Source organism: Garra rufa, chromosome 14 (genome assembly GCF_049309525.1).
Source record: "Garra rufa chromosome 14, GarRuf1.0, whole genome shotgun sequence".
Lineage (NCBI taxonomy): Eukaryota > Metazoa > Chordata > Actinopteri > Cypriniformes > Cyprinidae > Garra > Garra rufa.
In genome coordinates, this window is record NC_133374.1 from 5,385,739 (window position 1) to 5,403,431 (window position 17,693).

Genomic DNA, 17,693 nt, shown 5'->3' on the forward strand with positions numbered 1-17,693 from the left:
TCTTTTGAATGCTTTCATGTATAATATTACAAAACCTTTTTATTTCAGATAAATGCTGATTTTGGGCTATTTCTATTCATCAAAGAATACTTAAAAATGCACTCACCTGTTTTAAATATTGATAATAATAATAAAAATCAGTTTATGAAGAATAAAATTAAGCTTTGATCACAGGAATAAATTACATTTTAAAATATATTCAAACAGAAAACAGTTATTTTAAATAATAAAAATATTTCAAATTACTGTATTTTGAAAAAAAAAAATACATGCAAGCTTGGTAAGCAAAAGATACTTAAATAAATCTTGATAATTACATAAATCGAATTTTTCTGTTTTTAATTCAGTAGCTAAATATAAACGGCTGAAATTATCTTTGTTATTATTTTCAAATCATAGTCGAAAGGGAAAATAAACATCTCAGCTCAGTCAAATATAAAATAGGTGACGGGCGGAATTGACGTGACGGCGTATTGTGTGGAGACGGAAGTCACGTGACCTGACTGGGAGTTCTGTCATGTGATGGTTCCTGCGTTTGCAGCGAAGCGATTTAGTCAACAGACAAACAAAACGAAAACGCGCTTCTGAGACGAAAAACCCACACAGAGAAGAGACTGAACCTGCTGGACGGCTATCATGGGGTGCTGTTTCAGCAGCGATAGCGAAACGTCGGAGCAGGTAGAGGAGATTTAATCAATATACACCCAAACAGCTAGAAATCCAGCTGAATGTGGCGTTCGTGTATCTCCTGCAAGAAGTGTTACATACAACGCACACTAAGTGTTGGTTTGTGTTTGTAATTCTTTAAGAACAGGACGGTATTGAGTGTGTTTCAACGCTGCAACAAACTTACTCCAATGACTCATTTCATTGGATTCTTCGTTTAATAAGATTGCTGTGGCATAATGATTAGTCATGGGAAATGTCATAAATTAAGAGTATGTGTTGGGAACTAGGTTTGAGTCTGTGGATCAGATGTGTCGGATGCTCATGTGTGAGGAAACTACATAGACAGGGTTTCTCCAATCTCATTGGAAACTTTAAAATATGAGTGGATTCTCAAATCCAGGCCTGGAATTTACTGTCACTCTGTTTATTTTTGTATAACTGTCCAAAAGACTACATTGAAAATCTGTGATTTACACTATCAGTCAGTCAAAAGATTTATATAAATGTATTTAATCATATAAATATAAGAAGTCTCATCTGCTCACCAAGCCTGCATTTATTTGATCTAAAGCACAGCAATAACAGTAAAAATTGTGAATATTTGAAATAACTGCTTTCTATTTGAATATATTTTAAAATGTAATTTATTCCTGTGATTTCAAAGCTATATTTTTAGCATCATTACTCCAGTTTTCAGAAATCATTCTATTATTTAGATTTGCTGCTCAAAAACATTTGTTATAATTATGTTGAAATCGGTTGAGTAGATTTTTTTCAGGTTTCTTTGATGACTAGAAAGTTCAGACGAACAGCATTTATCTGAAATCGAAATATTTTGTAACATTATAAATGTCTGTCATCGCTTTTGATCATTTTAAAGCATACTTGCTAAATGAAAGTATTAATTTCTATCATTTCTATACTTTTACTGACTTGCTTTTGAATGGTATAGTGTATAATGTTTTTTATTTCAGGTAAATGCTGATCTTTCTGTTCATCAACAAACTTACTCCAATGACTAATTTCATTCGATTTTTTGTCTAATAAGATTGAGTGGTTTTACTGCTGGTGCCATAATAATTAGTCATGGGAAATGTCATAAATTAAGAGTATGTGTTGGGAACTAGGTTTGAGTCTGTGGATCAGATGTGTCGGATGCTCATGTGTGAGGAAACTACATAGACAGGGTTTCTCCAATCCCATGGGAAACTTTAAAATATGAGTGGATTCTCAAATCCAGGCCTGGAATTTACTGTCACTCTGTTTATTTTTGTATAACTGTCCAAAAGACTACATTGAAAATCTGTGATTTACACTATCAGTCAGTCAAAAGATTTATATAAATGTATTTAATTTTATAAATATAAGAAGTCTCATCTGCTCACCAAGCCTGCATTTATTTGATCTAAAGCACAGCAAAAGCAGTAAAATTTATGAATATTTTTACTGTTTAAAATAACTGCTTTCTATTTGAATATATATTAAAATGTAATTTATTCCTGTGATTTCAAAGCTATATTTTTAGCATCATTACTCCAGACTCCAGAAATCATTCTATTATTTTGATTTGCTGCTCAAAAACATTTATTATTATTATGTTGAAAACAGCTTAGTGGAATTTTTTTTTCAGGTTTCTTTGATGAATAGAAACAGACGAACAACATGTATCTGAAATTTCTCTGTCATCACTTTTAATCATTTTAAAGCATACTTGCTACATAAAAGTATTGTTTCTATCATTTCTATAATTATACTGACTCGCTTTTGAATGGTATAGTGTATAATGTATTTTTTATTTTCATCAAAGAATTCTGAAAAAATGTACTCAACTGTTTTACATATTTATTATAATAAAAATGTTTCTTGAACAGCAAATCAGCATATTAGAATGATTTCTGAAGGATTTTGGACTGGAGTAATAATGCTAAAAAATGTAGCTTTGAACACAGGAATAAATTGCATTTTAAAAATATATTCAAATAGAAAGCAGTCCTTTTAAATAATAAAAATATTTAAAATTGTTACTGTTTTTGCCATACTTTAGATCAAATAAATGCAGGCTCGGTGAGCAGAAGAGACTTCTTTAAAAAACATTAAAAATCTTACTGTTTTGACTGGAAGTGTATGATTTATAAGTTATTATTTTGGTAAGTTTAAAGTAAAAACAAAAACATTTTTTAAAAACAATATTTAAAATTAAAATGTAAATATTCTTAAAATCCTCATATCATTATACTCACAGTATTATTTTTTAATTACGTTTATGATAGGCTTATGATGCAAGAAGTCATTTAGCAGAAGTTGTTGACCAAGGCAACTTACAGTATATTTATGACAGTTTCAGTTCATCTGGAACAACCTGGCATTACATTTACCATGAAACTGACTCGGTGTACTTTTTTCGCACATGTTCCTTCAAAATGAAACAACTTGTGAACTCTGGCACAACTTTATTTTGTAATACTGGTTACACTGATCATCCACTTGACCGGACTCCTTTTGGCTCTTGTGTGCAGAACGAAGAGGTGAAGCCGTTGATTCCTGACCCAAACTTAGACAGAAAACCCACTAATGGCTCAGAGCGAAATGCAGACAGCCTGCCATCCAACCGCACAGATGAACAGGCCCTGCTTACGACCATCCTACAGCGGACAGCCCTGTACGACACACACATTCCCTTTCGCTATAGCACAGTTTGGGTTGTTGGTAGATTTAAAACTCACTTTTCTTCTCCTGTTGGTTAGGAACATTATTGACGTATCGGCTGTTGATTCTCAAGGCATGGAGCAACATGAATACATGGACAGAGCTAGACAGTACAGGTGTGTTACATTACTGGAATCCCATTGATATGGACGGTAGACGTGGTTGATTGTATGGTATTGTGACCGTGTCAATTTTTGTATTGAGCTGATTCATGTTTGTTTGTGTTAAAGCACCAAGCTGGAGGTGTTAAGCAGAACGCTGTCCCAGAAGAAGCCAGTTCCTCTCCCATCACTGACCAGCCAACCTCACCAGGTGCTCGCCGCTGACCTGGTCCCCCACGCAGATGTACAGCAGGTGAGACTGAGTTATTAAAGGTCAAAATACTGATTCTGTGAACAAGTGATTGATTTCAGCCACAGCTTTGGCATTTATTTATAGTGTAAGGAGTTTCGGATTCTAGAGAGCATTTGATTAGACAGAAGACTTTTTTGAAACACTAGCTTATAGTTAACCTTAAGGCTAACATGTTTATACTAAAAGCTAAAAAGTTTTTTCTTCTAAACAACATTTACTTGTTGTTCTTGAGTCCCTTGTTTGTCCTGAACAGTTAAACTGCCTGCTGTTCTTCAGAAAAATCCTTTAGGTCGCACAAATTCTTTGGTTTTTCAGCGTTTTTGTGTGTTTGAACCCTTTCCAACAATGACTGTATGATTCTGAGATCCATCCCCAGACAACTGAGGGAGTCATATGCAACTATTACAGAAGGCTCAAACGCTCACTTATGCTTCAGAAGGAAAAACGATGCATGAAAACTTTTAGAATTTGAAGATCAGGGTAAATTTTACTTATTTTGTTTTCTGGAAAGCATGTAACTATCTTGTGTAGCCTCTGAAGGGCAGTACTAAATGGAAAAAAAAAGGCAAAATAAGAAAAATGTACACAATTTGATTCCGTTTAAAAGTTATAAATGCATTGTTTTTCCTTCTGAAGCATCGGTGAGCATTGAACCTTCTGTAATAATTGTATATGCGTCTCTCAGTTGTCCTCAGTGTGAAAAGATGGATCTCAAAATCATACAGTCATTGTTGGGGGTTCAAATACACAAAAATGCTTAAACCAACGAATTTGTGGGACCTGAAGAATCTTTCTGAAGAACAGCAGGCAGTTTAACTGTTCAGAACAAACTAGGAACTCATGAACAACTATCACTAAACAAAAAGCAAAAGATCTGTGGATCATTCAGGTAACAACACAGTATTAAGAATCAAGTGTATGTAAACTTTTGAACAGGGTCATTTTTATAAATTCAACAATTATTTTTATGTGCACTATATGTAAACATCTTATGTGAAATATCTTATTCAGGTCAGCATCAGGTCATGCATTTTGTGTGTTCCCTCTTATTTTGGTAAAATAATTAACATTTTGCAGATTCTGCAAGGTGTATGTAAACTTTTTACATTTACATTTTGGAAAGTGGATGATGCTCACAATAGATGCATTTATTACTGTATATACAGTAATACTGTGAAAATTGTCATTGGAATTTAATGTAACGTTTCTAGTTCAGTATGTGTATATGTTAAGAAGTTGTGCTGCTTAATATTTTTGTGGAAACCGAGAAAATATTTTTGATGATGAATAGAAAGTTTAAATGCACAGCATTTATTTGAAATAGAAATCTTTTGTAACATTATAAATGTCTTTTTGATCATTTTAATGCACCCTTTCTGAATAAAAGTATTAATTTCTTTTGAAAAACTCTTACTGTACCTAAACATTTAAGCAGTAATGTACATAAGTTAAAAAAAAATATGACATAAATTGTGCATTTTGATGAATATCATTCAATGTACTCTTCTATCACTAGAAATGATGCACGTTTTTCAGAATTTTGTCTGATCCATTGCATTTTTCCTCCTCAGGTCTCCAAGATCGCTGCGTACGCCTACAGCGCCATCTCGCAAATCAAAGTAGATGCCAAGGAAGAGCTGGTGGTGCAGTTTGCTATACCATGATTCAAAAGATGGAGCCCCTTCCTCCCCAGTTCCTCTGTTTCTGTCTCTCTTTCCAGCCCTTTCACTCCCCCATCCCCTTCCAAACATCTTGAGATGCAGACGCCCATGTCTTTGTCATCTGAATGCCCTGCAGATAAATATAATTCACCCCAACCAGAGCTCCTTGTGTAAATCCGCCACCCGCCACAGCACAGATATAAAAGGGTAAAAACATCTGATCTACTTTGACTATCTATCTTTGCTTTGACGAGTCTCGTTTGATCTTTGCCAGTGTTCCTTCATGCATTAATCAACCCCTTTTTCAACAAATACAACAGAAATGTTACATGCAACAGTGGCACCAAGCTGCTACAATTGCTTCGGTGAGATTTTGTTTAGTTTTATTTGTTCTTGTTGATTCTTCTATTGGCTTTTCAGTTTCCTTATTGGTTGGAGATTGTTCAACCAAGTAGCATCTTCTCAATTATACTTATACTTGTACTGAGGTTACTCAGTTTTGCTTGGTTTATCTTAACACATAGGTTATGGTTCAGTGACGTCATTCGTTCTCCTAGGATTCTGGTATCACTGTGGTTTAGAGTTCATTATTTCTAATTCAATCATATTTATATGCACTGAGGTTCCAGATTGGGATGGTAATTAATATGGGCAACATACATACATTATATTTCTGCCTAACACACATGTAATGTCGCATTAACCATCTTTTTTATTTTTAATTCTTTCTTTACCTAATTTCGATGCAGAACTCTGTTTTGTGTGAATGATCTGCTTGAAATTCTAACAAATTGATCACAGCTGGTTTAGATTTTAGTCTATCACTGTTTACTACCCAAGAGCTGAAAGCATGGGATTGTTTCCAAAATTTCAGGAATTATCTGCATATAATGGATGTCAATGGTGCCCCCAAGTTTGAACTTCCATAATGCAGTTTAAAGGATTAGTTCACTTTCAGAACAAAAATGTACTGATAATGTTATCACCCCCTTGCCATCCAAGATGTTTATGTTTTTCTTTCTTCAGTCGTATAGAAATTTATTTTTTTTGAGGAAAACATTTTAGGATTTCTCTCCATATAATGGACTTCTATGGTGCCCCCAAGTTTGAACTTCCAAAATGAGTTTAAATGCAGCTTCAGAGGACTCTAAATGATCTCAGCTGAGAAAGAAGGGTCTTATCTAGCAAAACGATAGGCAATTTTTTGAAACGCATTGACAATTTATATACTTTTTAACCTCAAATGCTCGTCTTGTCTCGTCTCTGTGATGCGTAGTCTGTTTGATCCGGGTCAATACTATTAGGGTATGTCGAAAAACTCACATCTCATTTTCTTCCCCAACTTCAAAATGGTCTTTTTAAAAAAGATAAAACAGCGTTGTAGGACGATTATGTAGTTGAAGATGAAAACGAGATGGGAGTTTTTCGACATACCCTAACTGCATTGACCCTGATCACACCGATTACACATGTGCATCGCCAAGACAAGACAAGATGAGCATTTTGAGGTTAAAAAGTATATAAATTGTCAATTTGTTTCAAAAATAACCAATCGTTTCGCTAGATAACACCCTTCTTCCTGGGCTGGGATCGTTTAGTGCCCTTTGAAGCTGCATTTAATCTACATTTTGGAAGTTCAAACTTGGAGCACCATACATATCCATTATATGGAGAGAAATCCTGAAATATTTTCCTTTGAAAAACAATTTCTTTACTACTGATAAAAAGAAAGGCATTAACATCTTGGATGACAAGGGGGTGAGTATATTATCTGTAAATTTTTGTAAAAATGTAATCCTTGAAATGCAGCTTCAAATGGCTCCCAGTCGCGGAAGAAGGGTCTTATCTAGCAAAACGATTGGTCATTTTCAAAACAAATTGACAATTTATATACTTTTTAACCTCAAGCGCTCATCTTGTCAAAGTATGTGTAGTCGATACGGTCGAAAAACTCCCGTCTCACTTTCTTCTTCAACGTCAAAATCGTCCTTCATCGCTGCAGAAGTACCAACCCAGTGTTTTCAAAGTAAACATGCAAAGTAGATCAAACACTCTTTACAAAAAAAGGTAAAACAGCGATGTAGGATGATTTTAACGTTGAAGAAGAAAACGAGATGGGTGTTTTTCGACATACTCTAACTGTATTGGCCGTATTGAACTGGAAAAGAACAGAGTTCACACAGAGCTAGACAAGATGAGCGTTTGAGTTAAAAAAAAAAAGTATATAAATTGTCAATTTGTTTTGAAAATGACTGATCGTTTTGCTTAATAAGATTCTTCTTCCTCGGCTGGGATCGTTTAGAGCCATTTGAAGCTCCATTTTGGAAGTTCAAACTTGGGGGCACCATTGACATTCATTATATGGAGATAATTCCTGAATTTTTTCCTCAAGAAACAATTTCTTATTGACTGAAGAAAGAAAGACACAAACATCTTAATCAGGTTCGACACAAATGAAAACAAGGCTGTGATGGATAGACTTACAATTACAGTCTTTCTAAATAGCAAGCGCTGTAGAAAAATCATATAACCTCATAACTTTGAAACTTTTTATGGAGTTTGTCTACTGAAAGTTAATCAGTTGAACACACTGAACTTCAATCCCTCACAGCCTCATTTTCATTCCTGTCAAAAATTAAACATGTTGCATTTCTCACTAATAGATCAGTGGTCTAATATACATTTTTATGGCGGAGTGTAAATATCACGGGACGTTTGACGTACCGCGACGTGTCATCAATTTAATTTAAGATTTTGAATCTTCCGAAGCGGCTCTGCTATTGCTTTTAACGGAAGAGAAAGTGTTTCTCTTTTAGCGTTCCTACAAGTCTCAAACGGTCAGGTAACATTAGTCGTATAGGAAAAGGCGAACACAAGAGCCAGAACGAATCTAACAAATACTGTCGACTTTGAGTGTTTTGAACAGGGAGGTGGGTTTGAATTGTTGCGACGGGAATTCGTCATTTGTAAATTGTTTTTGTGTCAATGCCTTTAATGTACAAAGTGTAAAATGATTCAAGATGAATGAGAAATACTTGTGTAGCTGGAAGTGTAAACGGCTCTACGGCGCCCCCTGGCTGCATTATGCCTTAGTCGTAAGGCTTTGCGATCCGCAGCTTGTTTTACGGGAACGCTTTTACCTTGCCTGTTCCACTTTTAACATAATAAAAAGATATTATTATATTGCTTTAACTTAGTCCATCTAATTTTTTTGCTGTTGTGCCGAAAAACAAGAAAAGAACTAGTGAATTCAAACTGGCAGTCTTTCCTGACAGAGTTTGAAATGCCACACGGTATGTTTGTGTAATTATTTATTTTGATTTTATGTATTTATGCAAGCTCACAGACAGTGTGGCACAATTAGCTCTGTAGATCATGGCAAGGCACCTTTGTCTTTTTTTGTTGAGGTTTTTAAAGGGATAAAATGCGCTGCAATGTTTTTTTTCGTTTGTTTGTTTTCTGTTGCAGTGTACTAATAGTGTTCAAGTTTGTTTGTTTCCTAAATGTGGAATACTACCTGATTTACAGAGAAAACATTTCTTAGGCTAGTACCAAAAATTTAATCTCAATATTCTGTTAAAACTGTTTTTGTTGAATGAAATAATGCATTAAAGACTTTCAAAATTATAAAGTGTGCTTTTTTAAATGTGAGAAAACTTTATCCATGCAGCTCTCAATGTCTGTTAAGATTTTCTAGTCAAATGGATGTTTCTTTGTTGCTTAAGATGTTTCACCACTTATTCATGTGGCTTCATCAACGGCTAATGAAGAAACACTCTGGCTGACTAAAGTAACTCCAGCTACCATTTTACAGTCAATTTCTAGTTCAGCATTTAATGTAAACCCTTACTGTTGCAGATCAAACTGTAGTCGTAACGCCACATTCATGTTTATTAGACGTATCAGGATGTCGGGTGGAGAAGGTTCAGTCCACTTAGGTGTGACCGATGGATTTGCGTGAGTTTCTGCTTCTTTGCCAAACTGAAGTCAACTCTCGTTCCTGTTTGGTCACAGCGCTGAAATCAATCATCTTCACATGAGGAAGGGTGGCGATCAAATGAGGCCTACAAAAGAGGCAGAAAAGCAACTTAGTGAAATAATTAGTCCTTTTTTGTGTCTGTGATTCTATAAACAATTCAACATATGCGCAGAAAAATGTGTTACACTGTACATTAAGGTTCAGTTTGTTAACATTGGTTTTCTACATTAGCCAACATCGTTAACAAAAGTAAAATACTTAATATCATTTATTAATCTTTGTTAATGTTCCTTTCAATATAATGTTATTTAATGGATCTGAATAATGAGACCTAAAAATAAACAGTTATGTTTTAGTTATATACTAGCATTAACAATGAGATCTTAATGCAATTTTTTAGAGCATGTATATAATTATTATATAATTGACTTTGAGATTACAGAATAGAAAAATAATGTAATAAAAGCTTTTAATGTCAACAGTATATGTAAAACTGTCCACCTTTATAGTACATTAAATTAAAAAGACTGAAAACACTGAATCTATATTATTTACAGTTGAAGTCAAAAGTTTACATACACCTTGCAGAATCTGCAAAATGTTAATTATTTAACATACAAAATGCGTGGTATTTTTAATTTAGTACTGACTTAAGTCATTTCACATAAAGAATGTTTACATGTAGTCCAGCATTAAGAGCTGGGTGTGAAAACTTTAAGAATTTGAAGATCAGGGTATATTTAACTTATTTTGTCTTCTGGGAACATGTAAATACCTTCTATAGCTTCTGAAGGGTAGTACTAAATGAAAATGAAAAAAAGAAAGATATTTAGGCAAAATAAGAAAAATGTACATCCTTATTTCGTTCAAAAGTTTACACCCCCAGCTCTTAATGCATGTTTCCTTCTGGAGCATCAATGAGCGTTTGAACCTTCTGTAATAGTTGCATATGAGTCTCTCAGTTGTCCTCAGTGTGAAAAGATGGATCTTAAAATCATAAAGTCACTGTTGGAAAGGGTTCTAATACACACAAATGCTTAAAGAAAAAAGAATCTGTGGAACCTAAAGGATTTTTCTGACAAACAAGGGACCCATGAACGACTATAGCTAAAAAAGTCATTCTGGTAATAACATAGTATTAAGAATCAAGCATATGCAAACTTTTGAACGGGATTATTTTTATTAATTCAACTCTTATTTTATCTTGTGGACTATGTGTAAACATATTTTATGTGAAATATCTTATTCAGGTCAGTACTACTAAATAAAAAATAACATGCATTTTGTATGATCTCTCTGATTTTGGTAAAATATTTTTTGGGAGATTCTGCAAGGTGCATGTAAACTTTCGACTTCAACTGTATATATACAGCTTCTTTGTGCAAAATATATGGTCACAAATCTTTCTTTCTGATTTTGAGGTGAAACCAGACCCGCACATGTTCTTATGAGATAGTAGGGCCTGGGTTGAGAATGGTCTTCCGCTTGCACATACCGTGTGTGTATCAGAACTATATGTGATTACTGTTGCCATGCACAGGACAGCAGAGGTTTGTAACCAGATCCTAACCGCAGTTTCAGCACCTGTTGTGTCAGGAACGCCACCAGTACAGAGATCCACAGTGGAAAATCACCGAGTTCAGATACAGCAACACGTGTTCATTGCATTTGATGTAAGGTTTTTATGGTTTACTCACCATCAGTCATGCCATGTGACATTCTTTCTTTCTTACTTTTGTGTTGCACAGAAAAACGTATGTCATACAGGTATACAGTCGTGGCCAAAAGTTTTGAGAATGACACAAATATTAGTTTTCACAAAGTTTGCTGCTAAACTGCTTTTAGATCTTTGTTTCAGTTGTTTCTGTGATGTACTGAAATATAATTACAAGCACTTGATACGTTTTAAAGGCTTTTATCGACAATTACATGACATTTATGCAAAGAGTCAGTATTTGCAGTGTTGGCCCTTCTTTTTCAGGACCTCTGCAATTCGACTGGGCATGCTCTCAATCAACTTCTGGGCCAAATCCTGACTGATAGCAACCCATTCTTTCATAATCACTTCTTGGAGTTTGTCAGAATTAGTGGGTTTTTGTTTGTCCACCCGCCTCTTGAGGATTGACCACAAGTTTTAAGATCTGGGGAGTTTCCAGGCCATGGACCCAAAATTTCAACGTTTTGGTCCCTGAGCCACTTAGTTATCACTTTTGCCTTATGGCACGGAGCTCCATCGTGCTGGAAAATGCATTGTTCTTCACCAAACTGTTGTTGGATTGTTGGAAGAAGTTGCTGTTGGAGGGTGTTTTGGTACCATTCTTTATTCATGGCTGTGTTTTTGGGCAAAATTGTGAGTGAGCCCACTCTCTTGGATGAGAAGCAACCCTACACATGAATGGTCTCAGGATGCTTTACTGTTGGCATGACACAGGACTGATGGTAGCGCTCACCTTTTCTTCTCCGGACAAGCCTTTTTCCAGATGCCCCAAACAATCGGAAAGAGGCTTCATCGGAGAATATGACTTTGCCCCAGTCCTCAGCAGTCCATTCGCCATACTTTTAGCAGAAGATCAATCTGTCCCTGATGTTTTTTTGGAGAGAAGTGGCTTCTTTGCTGCCCTTCTTGACACCAGGCCATCTTCCAAAAGTCTTGGCCTCACTGTGCGTCAGATGCGCTCACACCTGCCTGCTGCCATTCCTGAGCAAGCTCTGCACTGGTGGCACTCCGATCCTGCAGCTCAATCCTCTTTAGGAGACCATCCTGACGCTTGCTGGACTTTCTTGGACGCCCTGAAGGCTTCTTAACAAGAATTGAACCTCTTTCCTTGAAGTTCTTGATGATCCTATAAATTGTTGATTTAGGTTCAATCTTAGTAGCCACAATATCCTTGCCTTTGAAGCCATTTTTATGCAACGTAATGATGGCTGCATGCGTTTCTTGATTTTTAAGCATCACCCTCCTTTTAACATGTCAAGTCTGCCATTCTAACCCAATCAGCCTGACATAATGATCTCCAGCCTTGTGCTCGTCAACATTCTCACCTGAGTTAACAAGACGATTACTGAAATGATCTCAGCAGGTCCTTTAATGACAGCAATGAAATGCAGTGGAAAGTTTTTTTTCGGGATTAAGTTCATTTTCATGGCAAAGAAGGACTATGCAATTCATCTGATCACTCTTCATAACATTCTGGAGTATATGCAAATTGCTATTATAAAAACTTAAGCAGCAACTTTTCCAATTTCCAATATTTATGTAATTCTCAAAACTTCTGGCCACGACTTTAGACAGACTTGAATTGTCAACTCTTTTGCTCTCTGACTTGTGCATCTAACTGACCTTTTAGTCCTTTAGTCCATACCTGTAGTCATGCTCAGTCACTACGGGGTTCCCATGCAGAGTGATGGTGTGGAGAAACGGCAACGCAGCGAGTTTATCCACTTCTGACAACTTACAAATACGGTTTCCATGTAGATACAACAAGCGTAGCTCTTTAAGTTGAGTGAGAACCTGATAGAAAGAGAGAGAGTGATTGTGTATTTCAGTAATTACACTAATTGTTGTGTTCAGCTGTCAGACACAGGTGGTAAAGTGCATACTGGGTGGATGTGTTGAAACTGGTTGAAAGAGAGGTCGAGCCAGGACAGACGTGTCGGCTCGGCGTAAAGAGCGGAGAGCATGTCCATCAGTCCTGTCAAGTCTGAGAGGAAGTTGTTGTTGAGTCTGAGCGTTGCGCTGAGGATCTTTTGTTCAGGGTCACGTGTTAGTGGACGAGCACCTGGATTAGGCTCATCACAGAGCATGTCTGCAAAAAAACAGAAAGTAAACAGTGCTTTGGAGGAAAAGCCATACACTGTATTCGATAGTTGTACACATAAATACAGTGGTGTGAAAAAGTGTTGGCCCCCTTAATGATTTTTTTGCATGTTTGTCACACTTTAATGTTTCAGATCATCATTAAAGATGAAACATTAAAGTGTGACAAACATGCAAAAAAAAAAAAAAAAAAATCAGGAAGGGGGCCAACACTTTTTCACCACTGTGCAAACTGATAATCGTTTATACACAGATGAGAACTCTACATGTGACCCTGGACCACAAAACCAGTCATAATTGTTAATGTTTTTGAAATTGAGGTTTATACGTCACCTGAAAGCTGATATAAATAAACTTTCCATTGATGTATGGTTTGTTAGGATAAGAGTCGAACAATATTTGGCTGAGATACAACTATTTGAAAATCTGGAATCTGAGGGTGCAAAAAATCTAAATAGCGAGTAAATCGCCTATGTCATGCCCTCTCTGAAAAAAAAGTTTTTGTATCTTTTAAACTTAAAACTATAAATAAAGTATGAATAAATTATGTTTATTTTTTTATGAATAAAAAACAGTGTTGATGAAACTATTATTGAATCTATTCGTAAATATTAATTACAATTTTTCTTTTTGTTTGTAACATATCTGCTTTATCGGCTATTTAAATTTTTTTTTTTTTTTTTTTTAATTTTAAACCGATCGATTTTGTAAAATGAATTGATTCACTGGAAAGATCCGATTCAAAAGAACGACTCGTTTGCGCAGCTAACTCATAAAAGTGTCTCGTAAAGAATAAGAACGTTTCGATTACTGTTGAAAACGCAAAAAAATAAAAGTTTGATGTGCTACTTTAAATAAGCAAAACCGATATTTAAAAGTATGAACTGAGGAAACACACCTGAAATTGTGCTGAGCTCCCTAAATGAAAAGTCCACTGGAGATCCAAACATGTTCAAGACTGAGGAAAACAAGATTAATAACTACAAAATCCAGTAAGATGTAAAAGTACAACTTGAAATCTTGAAAATAAAAGGCCATAAAGCAAAAAAACAAAACAAAAAAACTTAAAACAGTGCCGATTAAAATTAAAACCCAAAATAAATGTGTAATTTTATAAACTTCTCATCAGCATTATCGTAAATTTTAGGTGTTGTTTACCCATAGCAACTTTTGGGTCACACCAGTACGGGCGGACCCCAACAAAGTTACTATGGAAACAGTTGGAATAGTATTGCATTCTGGGAGCTGTAGTTCGTTCGTTTCTCGATCGGTTTCTTTTTCGCATTTACTGTACGTTTTTTATCTGCTTTATCGTTAAACATGGTTATGAACTTTATCTTTTCAAACCTGTAAAACTATAAGTGGAATATACGTGATTTTGGCGTTTCAAAAGTAAAGACTTTTGAATGACTTCCTACAAGGGCGTTGAAGACAAGGCTGCGTTTCCATTGGCTGCTTTAATTTGAGCCAACCAATGAGAACAGAGCTTTGCGTCATCACGTGACATCCAATAGCCGTTCAGATACAGTCAACGCTGTGAGTTTGAATTTGAAAACGTTTCGGCTAGTGTTCAGATGTGCGTCTGTCCTTCATCTCACCTTTAAATCACGGTAAAAACATTTTATTTATTAATATATAATAATCATATTCAACTTAATGTGGCGTTTTATGAGGGTAGTGTTTTTGTCACGATGATTTGTTGTTTAAACTGCGAGAAAGTTAGCGGGCAAACCGCTGCAAAGTAAACAAACAAGTCAAAACACACTTGACCTAACGTTAACTTACTTGTTATTATGATCATAGATATATGATTATATAGCATTTATTTGCTCTGCATACCACTTTGGCATGTTTACATTAAGGCTATTGATATGATATTTTACAATAGTTGTGTGTTTGAGATTTCAATTTTAAGACATTATGTGATAGTTTAGTTTGTTACCACTGAAATATACAAGAGTTATCCTTTGAAATGTTTAGTTTAGCTTGTTATATTATGTGTTATTCAGAAGTAGATTTGGAAATCTAATTGTAAACGTGTGTAATGGGTTCCTAGTTTTGTTACAGCATGTCTGTGTCACTAAATATCATGCCTTGCTTTGTTTCTTCTCACCACTTTATGTGCTATAGTATAAATTGAAATGTTAATAAAATGTATTTTTTCTTTATAGAGTCCGCCATGAAGTTTAATATGAACAAGGCGGGACCGCTTTTGGCATGGGTAAGTTAAGTGTCATCCAGTTTTGTTATTTTTTTCAAAGAACTTACAAGTAGATGGCATTATTAGTCTGACTTATTTTAGTTTGTTGACATGTTTAAATATTGCTTCTTCTATAAGATAAGATGTTTATGTTGACTGTTGTTCCTTTGACAGATGAATACCATGTTTCCAGAGAAGCACATCTGGGAGTTTGTTCCTATGAGAGATGGGTTTCGACTCCTGAAGATCTGCTTCAAACTGTGAGTTGTCGCGTTGAGATTTTTGGATGGTAAATATGGAAATATGTTGATCACGAGCGCTAACTTTGTTTACCTCTGACAAATGCATTATCTGTTGCTTTAGAAAGGGGATGGAGAACTTTGAGGATTTTCAGACTTTATCCCTCTATAAAAAAGTGGAACTCATCTTCAGTGTTTTGCATGGTGAGTTTTATATCTGTGCCTTCTTACAATTTCATGCATACATTTTATGAAATGAATGTGAATAGTAGTGACAAATAGAGCTCTGGTGACAGTATTTGTGGCATAATATTAATTAAACAGAATGTACTTTTACTTCTGATTGTTTTTGAAATATGTGGCACTGTAAAGTGGCTATTTCGTTTACTTTTTACATTTAGAAATATATACTTTTATATTCTTGAAATATATAAATGTTCTTTTAAGTGTAATTTCCACGCTTACAACTTTTCTCCTCCATGTGTAGATGACTTTCACCTCACCAAAAGACAAAGTTCCCTCATCTTACAGAAGATCAATGGAGGTCTTGACCTGGAGCTTCAACTTGCCAAGGTATATATTTGAGCATTTGTGCTTGAAATCAGTTTTTTTAAAACAAAATAAAGAAATAATATAGAAATAAAATTCTGTATATTTTAGGGTTACATTATTATAAATTAATAAAATAAAAGTAAATTATTTCATAAAATAAAGGGAGTACTAAGGGCATAACTTTGAGCGCATCAAAATCGATATTTTTACAACACTAAGAAGGCTCGACACACCATGAAACTTTGCTCGAAGTATCGCCTGGGTCTCTACACATGAACTCCAGCATTGAGAACATTGTTTGTGTACACAGAGTTTACTAAAAAGAAAGGATTTTGAACAACTCACTTTCACTGTTTGAGTTTCCGCTCGCGGCCGTCTTGCCAGTCAAGAAGTGTCGATCTCCGAATGCGAATGAATGGACTCCATAGGACAAAATATTAGGCTTATATGAGGCTCTTTTTACAACTGGTTGCAAGTGAAAGACAATATTAACCTTCTAGTTGTAAAAAGAGCCTCATATAAGCCTAATATTTTGTCCTATGGAGTCCATTCATTCGCATTCGGAGATCGACACTTCTTGACTGGCAAGACGGCCGCGAGCGGAAACTCAAACAGTGAAAGTGAGTTGTTCAAAACCTTTCTTTTTAGTAAACTCTGTGTACACAAACAATGTTCTCAATGCTGGAGTTCATGTGTAGAGACCCAGGCGATACTTCGAGCAAAGTTTCATGGTGTGTCGAGCCTTCTTAGTGTTGTAAAAATATCGATTTTGATGCGCTCAAAGTTATGCCCTTAGTACTCCCATTCACCGGCCACTGACCACAAAACTAAATCACGGTCAATCTCAAAAACGGCTCGTTTGTCGTAATTATGCTTTTAGATATAAGTTTGTCTCGTTACAGTAAAAAAAATAGCCCAGGTTGCATTTTGGCAATAGTTATCATTTAAGCTTAAATAACAACAAAGTGCTTTGTATGAGGAGCAGACCAAAATTAAAAAAATACTTCTCATTTTTTGTGGCTGCTGTGGTCACTTATACTTAGAGTTTAGATTCTCTGCCCGAGCCCGAGCCCGGACTTGACCCGACCCGTGGGCCGGGTCGGGCCGATATTTCCTGCCACTATCTTCGGGCCGGGTTGGGCGGGGCCATGATCAAGCATTTGTGTGTGTTTTATTTTTTATTTTTTATATTTTTTAAATCATTACTTAATTAGGATAATTGGGTGGAGAGCTATGCCATAATTATAAATATTATACGAATATTTTAGCAAAGTCGGCCTGAGCAACACGTGACGTGTAGGTCTACAAAGTTGCGCAAGTTGCAACGCGTGTCATGCGCAGCAACGCTCTAGCTCCCGCGACTCCTCCACTGGCACACATAACACCGGGCCAGCTGTGCTATAGCTTAAGTGCAACATGGAGCTTGAAGACGTACAGACAAAAATTAAAACGGGGGAATTAACTTTGAGCAAGTTTGGAGGAAAGTCGGAGATATGGAAACATTTTCAACAAGTCG

General features: G+C 35.6%; 2 protein-coding genes across 2 annotated transcripts; one reads left to right on the plus strand and one right to left on the minus strand.

Moving 5' to 3' along the window:
• Positions 1-527: 527 nt before the first annotated feature.
• LOC141284997 (ragulator complex protein LAMTOR1-like) lies at positions 528-5,606 on the plus strand. Its single transcript, XM_073818034.1, has 5 exons — positions 528-678; positions 3,186-3,328; positions 3,414-3,491; positions 3,606-3,729; positions 5,301-5,606. The coding sequence occupies exons 1-5, from the start codon at positions 637-639 to the stop codon at positions 5,391-5,393; spliced, it is 480 nt and encodes a 159-aa protein (XP_073674135.1). The 5' UTR covers positions 528-636; the 3' UTR covers positions 5,394-5,606.
• A 2,223-nt stretch (positions 5,607-7,829) lies between these two features.
• On the minus strand, positions 7,830-14,380 carry lrrc51 (leucine rich repeat containing 51). Its single transcript, XM_073817902.1, has 5 exons — positions 14,258-14,380; positions 14,085-14,144; positions 12,970-13,175; positions 12,732-12,880; positions 7,830-9,454 (listed from the first exon to the last, which is right to left on the minus strand). The coding sequence occupies exons 2-5, from the start codon at positions 14,134-14,136 to the stop codon at positions 9,325-9,327; spliced, it is 537 nt and encodes a 178-aa protein (XP_073674003.1). The 5' UTR covers positions 14,137-14,144; positions 14,258-14,380; the 3' UTR covers positions 7,830-9,324.
• Positions 14,381-17,693: the final 3,313 nt, after the last annotated feature.

Bases quoted from the DNA above. Each gene is read 5' to 3' on its own strand.
- LOC141284997 (XM_073818034.1), top strand. From the start codon at position 637: ATGGGGTGCTGTTTCAGCAGCGATAGCGAAACGTCGGAGCAG. The intron at 3,329-3,413 runs GTACGACACACA...CCTGTTGGTTAG, and splicing joins ATCCTACAGCGGACAGCCCT to GAACATTATTGACGTATCGG. The intron at 3,492-3,605 runs GTGTGTTACATT...TTTGTGTTAAAG, and splicing joins GACAGAGCTAGACAGTACAG to CACCAAGCTGGAGGTGTTAA.
- lrrc51 (XM_073817902.1), bottom strand. From the start codon at position 14,136: ATGTTTGGATCTCCAGTGGACTTTTCATTTAGGGAGCTCAGCACAATT. The intron at 13,176-14,084 runs GTGTGTTTCCTC...GTTTTTTTGCAG, and splicing joins GGAGCTCAGCACAATTTCAG to ACATGCTCTGTGATGAGCCT. The intron at 9,455-12,731 runs GTATGGACTAAA...CCTCTTTTGTAG, and splicing joins GTGACTGAGCATGACTACAG to GCCTCATTTGATCGCCACCC.